The following is a 19,167-nucleotide window of genomic DNA, read 5'->3' as shown; positions in this document are numbered from 1 at the left end:
AGAGAAGGGAGACTGGCGTTGCTCACGGGTTGGAATGGAAGGGAGAAAAGGGGACAGAGTTGTCTGCGGAAGCGATGTCTGAGATGCAGAGACAGCTTCGCGCTACCAGTGTCCGGTGTGGAATGAGAGCTTGTTAAGGCACTATTGCGCAAGTACGCAGGCACGCCGCAAGCGTGCCTGCGTACTTGCGCAATGGCATACTGCCCGAGAACGCAGTATCGCTGTCAAATCTGTCCCTGGGAAAAGTAACGTTGCGCGGAATTGAAAAAGGAAACCGCTATAATGAAAAAGCGGTAATATTTCTACAATAATTGATAACATATCAGGGGATGGGAAGGGGGGATGGCTGTTTCAGAAGGGGGATGATTTTGATCATTTTAATTCCAAAGGGGGATGCCATCCCCCCTCAACTCGAGTGCTGACTATACTACATGCTTTGTCTTATTCAACTATGCAACGTGAAGCCTGGCCCAACCCAGGGGTAAATTGGTACGACCTCCATGAGAGAGAGAACTATTACCTTTTCTGGGACTCAAAGAGGAAACTAAGTAATAATCGAAAGTGTCAATCCCCTTTGGCAAGAAGCAAAAAAAGTATGGATTCTAGAGCAGTGGTTCTTAAACTTTTTGTCTGACGACCCCACTTTCCCCAAACCCATTCTAAGTCCTTACTCAAAATACCCCCTCAAACGTTAACAACTAAATGAAGCAAAAAATAGTAAGCAAAGTAATTAGTTTTATATATTCCATATGACATGAACCGAGAAAACCAAACAATCACGATTAAACAAGTGTAGGCTGCCGCTATTAGATCAGAACGCCAGCACACACACACACGCACACGCACACACAGCATTAGGCCTACAACGTTACATGAATTATATTTATGGCGATTACAAAAGCGGCATTTTTTTATTTCGCTTTTCTGGTTTACTATCTTTAACAATTTCAATGGGAAGTGGTCTGCTTCTGTGAACATAGCAAGTTAATTCTAGGAGGAATGCTGCATACGGCGACACAGAGATTTTCCTCCATGGTGCTGAGCCGACATCTGCATTTATTTTTTATATATGCGAGGGACGAAAATGTCTTCTCGCACAGAAAGGTCGACCCGAAAGGTGTTAGAATGTCGATGGCAGCCTTGGGCAATCCGGGGTATTCCTGGGCAACAGACAGCCAGAATTCATTCAGTGATTTTGAGGCAAACGATGTCTCAACTCAGATGACAGTTCGTTTGAAGAGCAGCTGGTGAATGGTTGTCGTATCCAATCATAATTCTCCACATTTCCGTCGAAAAATATTGATGGAATTTTTCGAGGAGGCTTTTGAGATGAACGTTGATGGAGGCCTTCAATGAATTGACATTCACGTCATCCTCCTCAAAAGATTCGTGCAGCTCCGAAAACATCTCAAAATCCTCACTTTCCGCACGGACTGCCCAACGCTGCGGTTTTTTTGTGAAAGCATTCACTTTGTCTGAGAGGTCAGGATGTTAGTGTTGAGGCCTTGTAGTGACAGGTTGAGCATATTTAATTTGTCGAATATGCATGGCAAATAAGCAAGGCGCGCTATCAATTCCGAGTCAGTGAGATGGTGCACAAAAGCGGAGTTTGCGTTTGAGAGGAAGGTGCGCACCTCGCTTCGCAACTCAAACAGGCGTGTAAGGACCTTGCCCTGTGAAAGCCACCTAACTTCAGAATGGAAAAGAAGGGATTTGTGTGTAGACCCCATTTCCTGACAGAGAAGGGTTAAGAGTCTAGTATTGAGTGGGCGAGATTTGATGAAATTCACCATTTTAATTGCTGTCTGGAGAACATTGTTAAGCTGGGGCTCAAGTGTCTTGGATGCCAGGGCCTCTCTGTGGATAATGCAATGGGTGAACTTGGCATATGGTGCAACAAAGAGGACCTTTGCTTTCAGCCCTTTATTTTTCCCCAACATAGCTGCCGCACCATCTGTGTATATGCTTAGGCAGTTGGCCCATTGCAGCCCTGCGTCTTCCATCCAACCATTGAGACAATTAAAAATGTCACTGCCGGTACACCTTCCTTCCATCGGAGAGCAGAACAGCATGTCCTCGTGAAGTTTGCCTTCATAACTGTAGCGAACAAACACCAATAATTGCGCACCACTTGTCACGTCAGTAGACTCATCTAACTGTAAAGAAAACCTGCAGTTTTTTACTCTCGATTATCTGACATTTCATGTCATTAGCGATCTCGATAATGCGCTTGGAAACTGTATGATTGGAGAGGGGGATTTGCTTGAGCGCACTTGCAATCTTTTCACTATGCATTACGGTGGTCATCGCAATTGCTGCAGGGAGGATGAGGCTTTCGGCAATTGTGTGTGGCTTCTGTGCTTTTGCCACAAGGTGGGCCACTTCGTAGGAAGCTGCCAAGGCTTTGGTGGGCAAGGTAGCTTGCCCATGCACATTGGTCTTCTGCCCTTGCAGGGCAGCTTCTTTTCGCAGAAACAAAGTAATTGGTATCGTAGCGTCCTCGGGATGGCGGGTTTCGAGATGTCGTTTCATTTTGACAGGTTTTAAGCTCTCATTCGCCAGAACATCGCCGCAAATCACACATTGTGGGTGGTCGAGGTTATCTTTTACTTGGCAAGTGAATCCATATTTCAGAAATTATTTCTGATAATGCCGACGCCTCGTTTGTTCCTTTTAATTCTCACCGGCCTGTAGACTTGTCCCATCTGAGGATCGCGGAGGAGAAGACTCACTGGTAGCTGGCACTTCCGAGCTTTTGTTCGATTTTTTAAGCAGCCACCTCTCCATTTTGGCTAGTAGGCTGCCTATGTCTTTTTATTTTGTTTTACTTAAAATAGCGGGAACAAGTTGAGTTTGCATACAGTGGAAGCAGATAGTTACATTGTTTCTATCAGCTGAGTAGCCCATAGGCTGAACCAGATCTTGTTGAAAGACAAAAACATATTTTCTCTCTTCTCTTAACTGCGTGTAAATAAGAAAAAGTCAGATCTTTTTCCCCAATATTATTTTCCTTTGTTTCACCTGGCATAATAATAATTTCAGACTGAATACATAAAATAATTGGCGACCCCACGGAAGCTTTTGGGGACCCCATTTGGGGTCGCGACCCCTAGTTTAAGAATCACTGTTCTAGAGAAAGGAAGTGTGTTTATGGTAGTGTAGCCCTTTTACCCCTATAATAAAGAGGGCAGGGCCCTAGGTTCTTCTATCAATCTTAAATTATTAGTTTTGATTTCCTATATTATGCGAAGCATATAACACCAGCACCCTTATTAAATATTAACCACTAAACACACACAATATCCACACTACACGTATTTAGTACGCCAACCAACAAAAGGGTAGTAGTTAAAACGTTTACTTATTTGAGAACAATATAAGTGCATGTCACACATCCCATATCGCACATCTTATTACCATACAGGCTACAAGTAATTAACATTACTAACTAAGCCGGCACATAAAAGAAACAAAATAAAACAATCATTTACAAAAGAAAACCCCGTTGCAGGCCTGTTGATGAATAGTCCTCTTGCTCCTCCGAGCCAAGAGAACTCGGTCGGCTACTCACACGTCCAGGTAAAACATGGTGGGCGTCCTTGAAGGTCCGTGGAAGTCCGTGAGGGTGCTGGGAAAGTCCGTGGAAGTCCTGAGGAAGTCCGTGGAAGTCCTGAGGAAGTCCGTGGAAAGGACACAGGCGCTCCTCACTGCTTGTCGAGTGATTTCCTTCGCCCGAGCCCTGTCAGCCCACCCGCGTGGTCACGCCCGCTATCTCGTGCGGCGGTCCCTCGGAAACCCCGTGGCAATAGCGTCGCTAGCTGCGTTAGTTAGCAGGCCACAGTTCAGCTACTTCTGTCAATTAACTGACCGAGTCGTATGTGAACCGGTCCGGTGGAGCTTTCAAGTTTTCAAGTTCGTGTTGAACTTTACTTTCATTTACCAGACACAATCTTGAATCTTATGGGTTGCTGATATGTCATCAGCCTTCAACAAGATTGTACTCCGTCCCAAGCAGGTGCTCCGTCTCACCAACGTCTTTTTTTTTTCCTACATCCAGCTCGTCTTCCCTTTCCTCCCCTTTCCCGCCTTCTCCACATTCACCCGCAAACACCTCATTGCGCCCCCTTCTGGTTGGATGGCCATATAACAGTTCAATTAAGCAAAGGATATCTACAACATTTACAATACATCAAATAACATTAACAAAGTTTTTAACCATTACACAAATGTCAACAAAACATTATGAAAAATAATAAACTCTTATATAATATTGTTTGTTATTTTAAATAACCAGAACCCGAATTTCAACTGGGTTACAGTGGATTAATGACAGGACAGGAAAAATATGAAAGAAGTAAAAACACGGACCAGAGTCGGGTTTTCAGCGACGCACACGCAGACACACAGAAATGTAGCATTCAGGTCTGAGTGTATCAGAAGAGAACTTAAGGCTTCAGTGTTTAACTCCCTTTGCCCTTCGATCTCCCTTCTCCTTCAACTTCTCCTCTGGTCATGTTTCTCTCTGTCCTCCCCTTCTCTCTCTTTAACTGCTCTTTTGTTGTTCTAAATAGGGGACCATGTTATCTCTCTCGCTCTGTCGTCTCGTGTCTCTCTCTCGTCTCGTGTCTCTCTCTCGTCTTGTGTCTCTCTCTCTCTCTCTCTCTCTCTCTCTCTCTCGCTCTGTCGTCTCGTGTCTCTCTGTCGTCTCGAGTGTGTGTGTCTCTCTCACATTCACACACACACATACACAGTCCCTAAAGATCACATAGTGTTGTGTTGATGGTGATGATGATGATGATGATGATGATGGTGATGAAGATGATGATGAAGGTGTGGTCTCCTGGTGAGGGAACATCTGTCACTCTGGCACAACGAGGCCCTGTTAACGCGGCTGTCTGACACCTATGTACGCTTCCCTTCGCACATCATTAACGAGGCTAAAGCGTGCATGCTCACATGCAGCGCTATCGAGCTAACCCTCCCCCCCAAAATCACACACAAATCCGCCACCCGCAAACCTCAAGATAAGATGGTACTTTAGTTGTTCCCGGCGGGGAGTTCAGGAAGGATTAATTCCCTTAATTTGAATATATTAATAGGTGAGTATGTTTTAATAATTCCAATTTGTCTTCCCAGAATGGCCAGCTGCAGCTGCGTCTGGATAACGTCCAGAGAGACTTCATCGTCTTCAACAGAGAAAAGTAAGAACCACCTCCTCTCCTCCTGCCCGGTCGTGTCCACCCACTCACCGTTTTTTCACTGAGACCTGTCCTTGTTTGTGGGTCGTCGTAAGGTGGAGAGCTAAAATCGGTCTAAAGTCTTAGCACCGCCTATATATCCAGTGAAGTCATTGTATTTTCAACACTTAATCTGTGAAAACTACTCTCTAGATGCATATGTCAACATAGAAACAAGGATGAGTGTTTCATTATTATCTCGCCACGAAGATGGAATGACAGCCAAAATAATAATATTATTGATTCTTAATTAAAATCACTGTTGGTGTTATTCTGAACGTTGAGTTGAGTTGTAATGAATCTGGTTTGGGATGATTGGAGCTGTAGTACTGCAGTGTGACGCAGGGTTACAATACACGATGGGAGACGCACGTCAGGTGCTTGCGGTGGAATGCAAGGAGGGTCCGCAAGGACGTCATAGGTTTTTAAACCCCCTTGCGTTGCGTCAACGTGGAACCATAACTGAGCCCTAACTGTAGTTAGGCCTTCTCTCAGAAGTTTGAGTTGCTACGGCCCACTTGGTAGGCTGGTAGACTGATCTATTCGTCATAGATCTAGGTGGACATGCCCACTTGTGATGAGACTAAGTTACAGAGCAGGGAAGATTTTGAAACAGCTTGTAATGGCAGATCACACTCACAGCTGTGAGTGGTGGTAATATAGGTGCCCTTTCAACCAAATGTGTTCTCATAATTACATGGGACATATGCCGCTTGGCTGAAAATGTGAGGCGAACACCATTGGGGCAGCTGAGCGTAGACAGTATGGAGGGAAATGAGAATCAAAAGGGATGCCTGGAAGATGGACGCTAAGCAAAGGTAATCGTCTTTTGATTGTGCCATCGTGGTCATTTTGGGACACTGGATAAGAAGGCACTCTATTAATGGGATTATAAATCTAGAACTATTTAGTTCAAAAAGGCCATTCTTATACCTATTCATGAAAGCACTGCTGTCGCTCCCATGATAGCTACCAACGTCCTCTTCATACCCCAGCTACGTCCCAGCTCATTTATTTAGCACTGTTGTCCCATTACGTTTTAATGAGATAAATGTGTATCTTGGATGCTAAGGAGCAGCCGGCTTTATTAAAAAGACGCCAATTCAAAGCAAGCTGTGAGCTGTTTGGGAGGATCACCACTGGGGCAGGCTGCTCAGTGTGCCTTGTAGCCTCGAGGCTAGGGAAAACTGCTCCGGAAAGGAGGTCATGCTTTATTTACACAGTAGCAGCAAATAGCTGAAATATAAAGGGATATTTTCATTTTATATCTTGTTGCTCCGTTGACCTAATCAAGCAAGGCCGCTGGATTCACGAGATCACGATCATGTGTGAAGCCATCTTGCAAGCCTTCAAGTTATACCCTTGTGGCCGAACCACAGTGACGCACACCACACTTGATGCTTGGTGATGGACAGATGGTTTATCCACCTGCAAGGTATTTTGCGAAAGGGCCTCCCCTTTTATTTCTTAAAATTTTCCAATAAAGACTTCCCAGATGGTTCTTTGTAACAAACCATCTGGTGCAAATGCAAAATGTGCAAATTGATTTCAGAAGTGCCTAACTAGCCATTCCAATCCCCCTACATATGAAGGGGAATTTAACCTGTAACAGTGTCATGGTTATGTTTACATTCCATTGCAACCTCGGGTTCAAGGCGAATAGTCTTCAGCTGTTGTCGAATGGTCTTTTTTGCTTAGGAAGGTTCCTAACTGAGTGAAATGATCCAGAAGTATTTGAGCGGCAGCCGTAATAAAAGCTGTTTGAATTCTCTTAATTCTAAGGAACAAATAATAAAACAAAACAAGGAATAAAGGAGATAATGCCGTCCCCCAATTCCTTGCGGCAGGGACATTAAAAGGGAAGCACCATTCGGTCGTGCTCTAACATAAAGCATCAGCAATACAACTTCAAAGCACAATCATCACAGTCATTCTTTAGCTATTATCTGCAAAGATTTCCAATGAGATCATAACAAGCAAATCACCCTTTAAAAAGAAGTCTGTCTTTGAAGAAAAAATGATATTATATAATATTATATATAGGAGACCTTCACAGACAGATGTTTTTAAATCATTTTTTATCTTAATGATTAAGTATACAGTAGTAGTTTTGTAGGCCTAACATATGCCTTTTTTGAATCAATGTTACATTTACTTTCATACAATCATACAAATTAGGGTTCATGTGGATACATATAAGTGGACGGATAGGGTGAGTGAACAATCACTCAATATATCATCCATTTTGTTTCCCCTTCTGTGACTAAAAGCCTACATTCCTTTTATTTCAATTTCAACCTTGTTAATGAAGTCATATATATCTTATACATCATATTTATATAGACTGCATAAAACAGTAAGATGGCACGGTGGGGACATATACCAGCTTTCCATCTTCAGAACATGGTTTTAGCATGGCAGACCCATGTCTATAACGACCACTGTTCCATAATTACTTAGCCTGTTGTTAATTGCAGTTTGGTTCCCTTAGCACCGCCAGTGTTTGGTCCCATGCCCTTACGAGTTCTCCTTCCCATCTTTGCCATTATGCTCATGGAAAAATTGGACTTTTTGACCACCGCTCTTGTTGAAATATACCCGTTTGTATGTTGTGGATATTAACGGCAAGATAGGCACTCTAGCGATCGCAATGCACACCCAGAAGGTCACGCTTGGTTCTAGGAGGGATGCATTAACTTTTGAATCTGCAACAATATCAAGGTAGTCATTCCTGCTTTGTAGATATAATCTAGCTCAAACTAAATCAATTTAGAGACCACCATAGGTCTATTCAGTTATTTATAAATGAACAATGTATGAAAACTTAAAGGAGAAATATTATGGAGTTTTCCCAACAAGTAAACATAGTATTTAAGTTCCAGATAACATGTTTCTGAAGCTGTTTGCTGGAAATAGCTTTTAGGAAAAAAAATCTTGCCTACCGCTATTTCCCTCTGTCCCTTCAGAAAGCGCTGTTTCTGGTGTCTGTAGCTTTAATGGAAATGAGCTGCTGCCCATTGACCAATGAGCTGTCCGACTGAACCACAACATGGAGGAGAAGGGATTGTTGCTGTTTGCGGACCCCTGGAGCTCTATATCTATTTAATATAATATAATAATAATAATAACATTATATATGGGTATTTATGTAATATTATATCTAATATCACGGCCAAATGTGCGCCTCGGATGATATTATGAATCATAAAGACTGCGTCTGACGTCTCTGGTACTTCCACAACAAGTAAAGACTCTTGGTGGGGGATATCTCGGCCATGGTTGAGAAGAATTGGGGGAAAGGAACTTTGTGCTTGACTCTCTGAAGTCCATGAAACGCGACATGGAGAAGAAAGGGATTGTACTCCGGGAGCTGAGCTGCTGGACTGCCAACGAGCTCCCCGCGCCGGAGCGGTCGGACTGCCGCCGAAGCTTCGGCGGCAGTCCGGCCGCTCGGTGGGGGGAGTGGGGAAGTGGGAGGTAATATTCAACAGTGCCCCCTTCCTACATAGGAGGGGGCGCCGAAACTGACTCGCTCGTTTGGTAACTGTAGGTGGGGTACTTTCAGAAATTCATATCTCACTCAAAAAATCCTGTACAGACTTTTTTCAAAGTTTGTATGCGTGTGGGAGCACCAGAGACCCAAAACAACACCCCAAATCCCAAGAAAAGTGTTGTTTTCATAATATGTCCCCTTTAAGATGGCGGTCCCTGCTATGCTCATCCTTCATCATTTACAGTACATATTGTTATAAAGAGCCCTAGAAAGTTAGAAAGGTTACTATATTTCTGGACGACATACTAAATTGCTAAATTCCTCTAATGGTTAACACTATAGCACTATTGTATTAAAGCCATGACATTCTGCTGCACATGGGGCTATGGCACGTCACAGCTGTGCCCATAGTAAATTTACAATAGTTGCAAACCTATAGAGTCAGTGAAGGTCCCCCAATTTGATGACCGCTACTGGCATGCAGAGTGGCCAATGAAATAAAACCATTTCAAATTTCCAATTTTATTTTCTTTGATGTACGTGCATTGTTTAACCATTTCATTGCAGGAACTCCTGTTAGAAATGATAATGTGGTCATTTAATGAACTTCAGAACACATTTCCCTAGTCATTGACACTGTCATACTTAAAAGGAATTACAGCAGTTCCAATTAAGAATACTTCTATACTACTACTAATTATATATGCTGTTTGGGCCAGTAGCTAGGAGGCTGCTTCCAGTAGTTTGATGCTTGCTGCTTCTGAGGCTGGGGCCGGTAGCTTGATGCCTGCTGCTTCTGGGGCTTGTAGCTAGAAGCATGCTACCTTCGAGGCTGGCTGCCATAGCTTGGAGCCTGCTGCTGTGGCTGGTAGCTTGCTGCCTGCTGCTGATAGCCGCCGTCGCGTGAAGCCTGCTGCTGCTGGCCGCCATAGCGTGAAGCCTGCTGCTGCTGGAGCTGCTGCCTGTACCTTGATGCCTGCTGGGGCCTGTAGCTTGATGCCTGCTGCCTTTGAGTCTGCTTCCGGTAACTTCATGCCTGCTGTTGGTGCCAATAGCTTGATGCCTGCTGCTTTTGAGCCTGCTTCTTTTGAGCCTGCTGGCCACCGTAGCTTGGAGCCTGCAGCTGCTGGCCACTGTAGCTTGGAGCCTGCTGCTTTTGAGCCTGCTGGGACATATAGCTTGGAGTCTGCTGCTTTGGAGCCTGCTGGGTCATCTAGCTTAGAGCCTGCTTCTTTTGAGCCTGCTGGGTCATGTAGCTTAGAGCCTGCTGCTTTTGAGCGTGCTGGGTCATATAGCTTGGAGCCTGCTGCTTTTGAGCCTGCTGGGTCACATAGCTTGGAGCCTGCTGCTTTTGAGCCTGCTGGGTCACATAGCTTGGAGCCTGCTGCTTTTGAGCCTGCTGGCCACCGCATCTTGAAGGCTGCTGCTTTTGAGCCTGCTCGGTCATATAGCTTGGGGAGCTGTAGCTTGGAGCCTGCTGCTTTTGAGCCTGCTGGGAGCTGTAGCTTGGAGCCTGCTGCTTTTGAGCCTGCTGGCCACCTTAGATTGGAACCTGCTGCTTTTGAGCTTGCTGGACGCTGAAGCTTGGGGGCTGCTGCATTTGAGCCTGCTTGGTCATATAGCTAAGAGGTTGCTGCTTTTGAGTTTACTGGGTCATATTGTTAGGAGCCTGCTGCTGTTGACACCACCAGCCAGTAGTAGACACAACTGCAGTACCCTGGAAGACGAATAACCAATGTTTTAATATGCTCACACTTAATGTGCTCACTGCTTTGACACACTCATTGAGAGCTGATTAAGTTCTTTGTAAAATATGCAGAAATAACCTTATTAGAACCTCTATGGTAGCAATTGTGAGACACTGCAGTAAACCCCTGAGCCTGGAGCAGCTAGCAAGTGAAAATCCTATGAAAACAGAACTGTCTTAATAAAGCGTCAAGTTAGCTCAGCTGTTGAAGGTCGTTTTTGTTTGTTCTCTCCATCCAATCACATTATTCTGTCACTGATTGATAGCAGTCTTGATTTCTATAAATTTCTTCATTTTCTTTTGAAAAGCAACTTAAAGGGGTGATATCATACTTTTCCCTTTGCTTTAGACTGTTACATGACGTATGTATACCTGTTTTAAGTTTGCTTAGCTAGAAAAATCTAAGTCTGAGCCAGGAGGAGTATTCGTCCCCACCGAGAACGCCCCTCAATGCCCCTCAAATTTTACTTCCGTAACAGTGTGACGTCAGACAGCAGTGGGTGGGGGTTAAGGGCAGAAGTCCCGCCACCGGGCTACCCGCAATGTTTACAACTTCTTGGGGGAGTGAATTTGCCGAAGCAAGCGTAAAGCGTTCTACCAATCGCAACAGAGAGGGCTTGCTGAACAATCACAGCAGACCGGGCTACTCGAGAAGGGGGGCCTTAAAGCCACATGATACAAATCCAACCGTTTCCGAAAGACGCTGAAATTGGCTGTTTAGAAATGAACAGTATGAGCATAATAAAGGCAATTTATTACCTACAGACATGTAACCCTATTCTAGTTGAATCCCCAAATGCAATTATTAACCATAAAAAGTATGATATGGGATCTTTAACAAGCAGACACGACTTTGTGTAGTTGTTTCTTTGCTGAATTACTTCTACTTCTACTTTTCCAGGTCAAAGAGAGTGGCAGACTCCGAGTCCTCTGTCCTGTCCACGGCAGAGAGGAACAAGGCCATAGAAGACGGGCAGAACAACAACGTGGAGCCCGCCGCCTACACATCAGGATAGATCGCCTCAAGGACCCTCAAGAACCCCCGCCACCCACGCCTCAAAGCTCACCTGCACTGCAATCAACACAGCTTTGTAGATCAGCACTTTTACGCCTCGTTCAATGTTCCACTCCAACCCTAACTCTCTCTCTCTCACACACACACACACACACACACACACACACACACACACACACACACACACACACAGACACCCACATGCCATTAAATACAGCAAGACACTGTGAACTTATATATATATACATACTCGCATGCACAAGCACACGCAATACAAAACACTCCAATAGAGCTGCAGAAACACTGACATAGACTTTACAGAAATACTGACATGGACTCTACTGAAACACTGACATGGACCCTAAAGGAAAACCAACATGGACTCTACTGAAGCACTGACATGGACTCTACTGAAGCACTGACATGGACTCTACTGAAAAACTGACATGAACTCTACTGGAACACTGACATCAACTTTCCTCTAACAGTGACGTGGACTCTACAGGAACACTGACATGGATTCTACTTAAACACTGACAAGGACTCTATTGAAACACTGACATGGACTCTATTGAAACACTGACATGGACTCTACTGAAACAATGACATGGACTCTACTGAAACAATGACATGGACTCTACTGAAACACTGACATGGACTCTACTGAAACAATGACATGGACTCTACTGAAACACTGACATGGACTCTACTGAAACAATGACATGGACTCTACTGAAACAATGACATGGACTCTACTGAAACAATGACATGGACTCTACTGAAACAATGACATGGACTCTACTGAAACAATGACATGGACTCTACTGAAACACTGACATGGACTCTACTGAAACACTGACATGGAATCTGCTGAAACAAGAACCTGGATTCTGCAGAAGCTATGACCCCCCCCACACCTTCCCTTTAAACCCGTCCCTCACGTCCCCGTGGCTCAGCTCCCCTCCCCTCCCTTCCCCTCCCCTCCCCTCCCCTCCCCTCCCCCTCTTTGGCGGCTGTGCGGGGAAGAACCGGGAGCCCGGTGACGACGCGCCCTCTCAGGTCCTAAGAAGAGGAGGGCGGGTGACCAACAGAATAACTCGATGGAGATTGGTTCACAGGTGGACATGCATGCCTGCCAGTTGACTCAGACTGACACTGCAGTGCGCGAATGATGGGAGCTTTTAGAAATGGCCAAAAGCCGGGGCGGGGGGTGGATGGTGAAACACGGGTGTGGCTCTCCTAGTAGTTTACTTGAGATAAAAAATAAAAATACAACAGGAAAGCATAACCATATAAAGAAAACAATTAAATGAGGCCTTCTGTGAGGGATTTTTTTTTATAAAAAAAATGAATTTGTCTAATGTTAGACTGAAGCAGAAATATCTCAATTTATAAATGGATTGGAAACAGAAATGGGGGGGGGGGGGGGGGTGCTGGTCATCATAGAGAGCTTTGCACGTCAAGCTAAAAGGATAGAATGGCAATATTTCATAGGCAAACTGTTTCTCCAAATGGGTAACATTTGGGTTTTGACATGATCTCCCATAGATGGGTAGAAAACGGCTTTAAGTCAACATTGTGTTGCTCTAATAAGATAGGATAGGCAAATAGGCAGTAAATGTTCATATGTAGTGCACTGGACCTCGCTTTTCACATGCTTCCCTATTCATTGTAGCATTTAAGGGCAAGAGAGACTGTAGCTAAAATTAGATGCAACCTTCTAACTTCCTGGGTGTGGTTGAAGCTGAGCCATTGACTAGACAGGATTCTGTACCAGCTCGAGAAAAAATAAACCTAATTGCATAATTTATTACTTGAATAGCCATGCTTCCTAATTTGGTTTAGACTTTAAATTCAATTAAGAGCAGTTCCACTGTGTTCCACCCCGTTTGTCATATCCGAGTGCATATAATGGTAGGGATTTGATTAGTGGATCTGGGTTCAATTTTGGTAAAGCCCACATTTATACAATTTAGTCTATTAGAAGCTGTACAACCCATATCCTGGGAGAAGACAACCTTTAAAGTACACAAAGAGTTTCATTTCAAACTTGATTAGGTATGTTTTCCCTCCACGTAAAAAAACGAAAAGGAACATTTCTCTAAAGACATCTATTAGCCTGAGTCTTATCTCTCAGTAGACAAAATGTAATGTTTACTCACCATAGTTAGGTTTCTAGCCCTGGTTGTTTCTTCAAAACAGACACGATTCTCTTCTCTACTCGTAACCACACGTAAAACTTTAAACACTTTCTGAAATTAATTACTGTTGGCACTTTTCTAATCAAAGATTGGTACAAACATTTGGACTTAACCTTTGTTATATTGCTGTCTGTCATTGATTGTGATTTGATAGGCATAGCAGTGGTTTATTGTATAAGCTGTATTGTATACCAATGGGTGCGTTCGGTTTTAAAAACCATTTGGACAGGAGGGTAGACTCATGGTATTTGCAAACGTTTCTGGTCATTCGATGTATCGTCTCATCCTGCTCTATAACGTACTAGTAAGATTGCAGAAAGGGTATTTGGGGTTTGATACCTTTACCGAACCTGCTCCTTAATGAGCAGGTTCGGTAATTCATGGTATGTTGCTTGTAATAAAAGTCTGCTAAAACAGATGCTGTTAAATCATTTACATCAGTGACGCACCCATCTTAGACGTTTTAAAATAGCCTTGCATTACGTTGTCAGGGTGTCCATAGGGATAGACCCAACTACCCCATTTTCATCTGACACTGCTGGCCCTAATAGCAGGAACTATTTGCAAATACCATGAAATGAACACAAGGCTTTAGTGTTTTTGATTTGTTTTGTTCACAGAGCAGAGCTCAATTAAAAAAAAGGTCAGATCTACTGTGAAGTGTTAGACTTAAGAATCTGTCTGTACAACTCTTTATGTTGCCTCATCATCCCAGTTCCTTTCCTCTGTGTCTGTGTGTGTGTCTCCTGTATTCAGATAGCGTTGTGCAGACTATAAAGGCGTGCCTTAAAAAAAGAGCGTACCTCATCTCTCCGAACCAACGCTGTTGATCCACGACTGCTTTTGTTTGTCTTAATCGTTCATTGCTTCTGGAGGCTTTTGGCTGTTTGGTGGGGGGGGGGGGGCATGGGGGGATGGGTTATTGAGTCAGAAAAGATGGTGGAAGGCAGTGGGGGGCATGTGCTTCCAGAGCTATCTTTGGCTCACTCCCAGCTAGGAAGCTCTGAGATAATTGTCGATTTGGGGGAAATCACCGGCAGTCCAGATAATCAGATATTATGTGGAAGTGAGGCACTGAGTCATGACGTGTGTGTGTGTGTGTGTGTGTGTGTGTGTGTGTGTGTGCGTGTGTGCGTGTGCGTGTGCGTGTGCGTGTGCGTGTGCGTGTGTGTGTGTGTGTGTGTGTGTGTGTGTGTGTGTGTGTGTGCGTACAAGTGCGTGTGACAGGGAGTAAGTGTGTATGCATATTACCTTGTTTTCCCAAAGAGAATATCGAGCTTCATCTGTATGATGAAATTATAATAGCAATCATGAAGTCATACAATCTTAAAGGTTAAAATAAATGGCTAGATGATAATCTTATAAAACAATAATCTTAATATTTTAAAAGAAAGGGTCCCTCTAAATGCTTGTCAATGACAGTCTATTCATCCAACCAACACATTATTAGACGCTGCCATCTGCTGGTGACTAGGGGGAACTGTAACTAATTTAAACATTTAAACGGAAGAAAATAACTTTTCACACAGATACTTACTGATCATTTAAATTGGTCACTGTGTAATTCCATTCTAGTCAAGGTTTACCTACTTCAACAACAAACCGTAACGCATAATACAAACATCCAAGTCAATCCCTGCGTTTTCTAATAATGATGCAGTAGGTGAATCAACTCAATGAATCCATCCACTAATAAAACACTGTTGTATTCGTTTTATTTAGGTGTTTAGATAACTCAAAGACCAGTACAGATATTGACGTCAGTCCTGAAATCATCCTGAAATCACTGATCATTGGCTCACCTAAACCACCTAAATCAGAAACACATACACACTCTTCCCCCCCCCCCCCCCCCCCCCCCCACACACACACACACACACACACACACACACACACACACACACACACACACTCCCAATCGCTATCTCTCTTACACACACATAAACACACACAAACACTCTATATTATGAGGGGCCGCCTGGGACAGAATTCATACTTGGTCTTACACACACTATCATAATCTCGCATATACACCGCTATACTTATACACACCTACACACTATTATACTGAGGGGCGTTTCTAGGTTTCATAAACATCCGGGGTTTAGCCCAGACGAAAAATGGAAATGCCGGCAACTTTTGTGTATGCTATTTTGAGCATGCAAATTCTTTCATAATGCTTTACCTAAAATAAACAATATACACAGTTTATTATAGCTTTAAATAGCTACCTGACTGCTGTGCTGCTTCCCCAAACATCTAAAGTTCCATTCAAGTTATTTCAGAGTAAAATAAATACAAGTGAGACAGACCGTATCAAGTGAATTAACCTAATATATATATATATATATATATATAATTACCCAAAAATTATATTGATTATTGATTAAATAATATCCGGGGCTTTAGCCCTGAATAAAACAGCCTAGTGACGCCACTGATTATACTGCTTTAACATGTGAGAGTGTATAGTCGTGTATGTGAGAGAGTATAGTAGTGTGTGAGAGAGCATATACAGTAGTTGGGTATGTGAGAGATTTTATTAGTGTATGTGAGAGAGTATAGTAGTGTGTGAGGGAGCATATAGTTGTGTATGTGAGAGAGTGTATGTGAGAGAGTATAGTAGTGCATGTGAGAGAGTGTAGTTGTTATATAGTAGTGTGTGAGAGAGAGAATAATATTGTGTGTGAGAGAGAATAATATTGTGTGTGAGAGAGTATAGTAGTGTGTGTGAGAGAGAATAATATTGTGTGTGAGAGAGAATAATATTGTGTGTGAGAGAGTTTGAATGAATCAGAAGTGAGTTTGAGGCGGTAGCTTCTGGCGCAAAAATAATGCGCAGTCTCTGCGTGCTGAGACGTCAGAGAAACCGACGCAAAATATTCTAATCTAGAAAACTGTAGCTCTGTATCTTAATAAAATAAAATGATATAATGTATAGATATCTGTATAATATAATATATAATATAATGGCCAAAAGCTGTGTGCGCCTCTGGTTGATATTATGAATCTTAACGACGACGACCATTGTTGCCGTTTGCGGACTCCCGGAGCTCCTCCGACGGGAACCGAGAGCTCAGCTCCCGGGGGCCGGCGGGACCTCCTGCACCTCCTCGCCGGAGGAGCTCCTGGAGTCCGCAAACGGCAACAATCCCTTTCTCCTCCACGTCGGGGTTCATTCTGGACTTCAGATAGATGTGGAAGGACCAGAGACGTCCGAGAACCAGACGCAGTCGTTAAGATTCATAATATCCTCCGGAGGCGCACACAGCTTTTGGCCGTTATATTATATATTGTATTATATTATACAGATAGATATAGAGCTCCAGGACCCCCCGCCGGAGCTCCCGGTGTGTTCTAGATAAGAATATATTTTACAGAACGGATGATATTATGAATCCTAAACGACTGCGTCGGTTTCTCTGACGTCTCTTGACGTCTCTGGTACTCCCACAACACGTAGAGACTGGCCATGATCTTCAATAGGTCCATGGAAATTCCAGAGTTGAATGACAGCGCAGTATTTTGCTCTTCTGTCAGCCAATCAGGAATTGAGGAATCAAACTCACTTCCGTTTCAGTCAAACTCTCTCACACACACTACTATTCTCTCTCACACACACTACTATATTCTCTTGCATAAACAGCTATACTCTCTCACATAAACTACTATACTCTCTCACATACAGTACTATTCTCTCTCACATACACTACTATACTCTCTAACATACCCAACTATATACTCTCTCACACACAACTATACTCTCTCACATACAATATAATACACTCTCATACATACATGTAAAAGGAGAATAATAGTGTGTGTGTGTATGAGTATAGTGGTGTATATGCGAGATTCTAATAGTGTGTGAAAGACCAAGTATGAATTATGTCCCAGGCGGCCCCTCATAAAATTCTGTCCCAGGCGGCCCCTCACACACACACACACACACACACACACACACACACACACACACACACACACACACACACACACACACACACAAACACACACACACACAGGCAAAATGCATCGGAAGCTTTTCTCAATTGCAGCTGGAAAATGTTGAGGACAGGAAACAAAATACATAACTCCTCTACACCATGTTATACCGATGTTGGATCACCCCTGCTTTGTGCATTCAGAGCATTGTTGTTGCACCGAGTGAAAAAAGTGCTGCTATAATCTCCGTTTTTTGGAAACATTTAAAATGCCATTGTAATCCATTTACAAACACAGCTGAAAAGGTTTCTTGCAGTCGTAAGTACTTCTTATTTGAATGACTGGACTCACATCATACACAATGTATCTGGATTTCTTTCCATTATTCTATGAAAATCTAATTATATAACTAGAGTCATTTATATTGGTAAATTGTGAGTAAAATTAAATTAATACGTTAAACCCATATGTCGGGGTTCAGGGGACACCACATTCTAGGTTTTGCTCTTACATATGCTCTCAGTCTCTCTATGTGTGTGTGTGCGTGCATGCCTGTGTGTATGTGTGTATTTGTGTGTGTGCCTGCATGCGTATGTGTGTGTGTGCATGAGTATGTGTGTGTATGTGTGTGTGCGTCTATGCCTATGTGTGTGTTTGTGTGTGTGTGCATGTGTATGTGTGTGTGCGTGCATGCCTATGTGTGTGTTTGTGTGTGTGTGCATGTGTATGTGTGTGTGCGTGCATGCCTATGTGTGTGTTTGTGTATGTGTGCATGCGTATGTGTGTATGTGTGTGTGTGTGCGTGCGTGCATATGTATGTGTGTGTGTGACGTGTGTGTGTGTGCGTGTGTGTGTTCATGCGTTTATGCCATAAAACCAATCCAAGTCATATCTCAGCCAAGCCTGGTGCCATCTTTGTTTCTGGGACCCATGTTCATAAACTGGTGGTGCTAAAACCGACCCTCCAGGTGAGGGGCCTCCAGGTGAGGGGCCCCAGGTGAGGGGCCTCCAGGTGAGGGGCCTCCAGGTGAGGGGCCCCAGGTGAGGGGCCCCAGGTGAGGGGCCCCAGGTGAGGGGCCTCCAGGTGAGGGGCCCCAGGTGAGGGGCCCCAGGTGAGGGGCCCCAGGTGAGGGGCCTCCAGGTGAGGGGCCTCCAGGTGAGGGGCCCCAGGTGAGGGGCCTCCAGGTGAGGGGCCCCAGGTGAGGGGCCTCCAGGTGAGGGGCCCCAGGTGAGGGGCCCCAGTTGAGGGGCCCCAGGTGAGGGGCCCCAGGTGAGGGGCCCCAGGTGAGGGGCCTCCAGGTGAGGGGCCTCCAGGTGAGGGGCCCCAGGTGAGGGGCCTCCAGGGGCGGGGGATCCAAGGCGATGGCCCAGCAGGCTGCAGCTGCTGGCAGGCTTCTGAATGGAGCTGCTGCTGTCTGTACTGCTAAGTGATTCATTGTGTCTCATATTCTGTATTACATTATTTTGTTTTAATACTACTGACAAGTATTTCCTTTTGTTTGCATGTATTTTTTATTTATTTATTCATGTGG

At 44.0% G+C, this 19,167-nt stretch overlaps 1 protein-coding gene across 1 annotated transcript in view; it reads left to right on the top strand.

The window, feature by feature from the left end:
• Positions 1 to 11,493, top strand: part of stk32a (serine/threonine kinase 32A) — a gene marked incomplete at both ends in the record, with an annotated part of 81,336 nt that extends 69,843 nt beyond the window's left edge. Inside the window, 2 exons of the mRNA XM_079738381.1 lie at positions 5,137 to 5,201; positions 11,379 to 11,493. Of these exons, the coding sequence (XP_079594507.1) occupies positions 5,137 to 5,201; positions 11,379 to 11,493 (180 nt within the window). The remainder of the gene's footprint in view (positions 1 to 5,136; positions 5,202 to 11,378) is intronic.
• Between the last annotated feature and the right edge of the window lie 7,674 nt (positions 11,494 to 19,167).

The sequence above is a fragment of the Pollachius pollachius genome, assembly GCF_949987615.1.
Source record: "Pollachius pollachius genome assembly, chromosome: 6".
Taxonomy (NCBI): domain Eukaryota; kingdom Metazoa; phylum Chordata; class Actinopteri; order Gadiformes; family Gadidae; genus Pollachius; species Pollachius pollachius.
The sequence above is the reverse complement of the archived record's forward strand: the minus strand, read 5'-3'. Positions and strand labels throughout refer to the sequence as shown.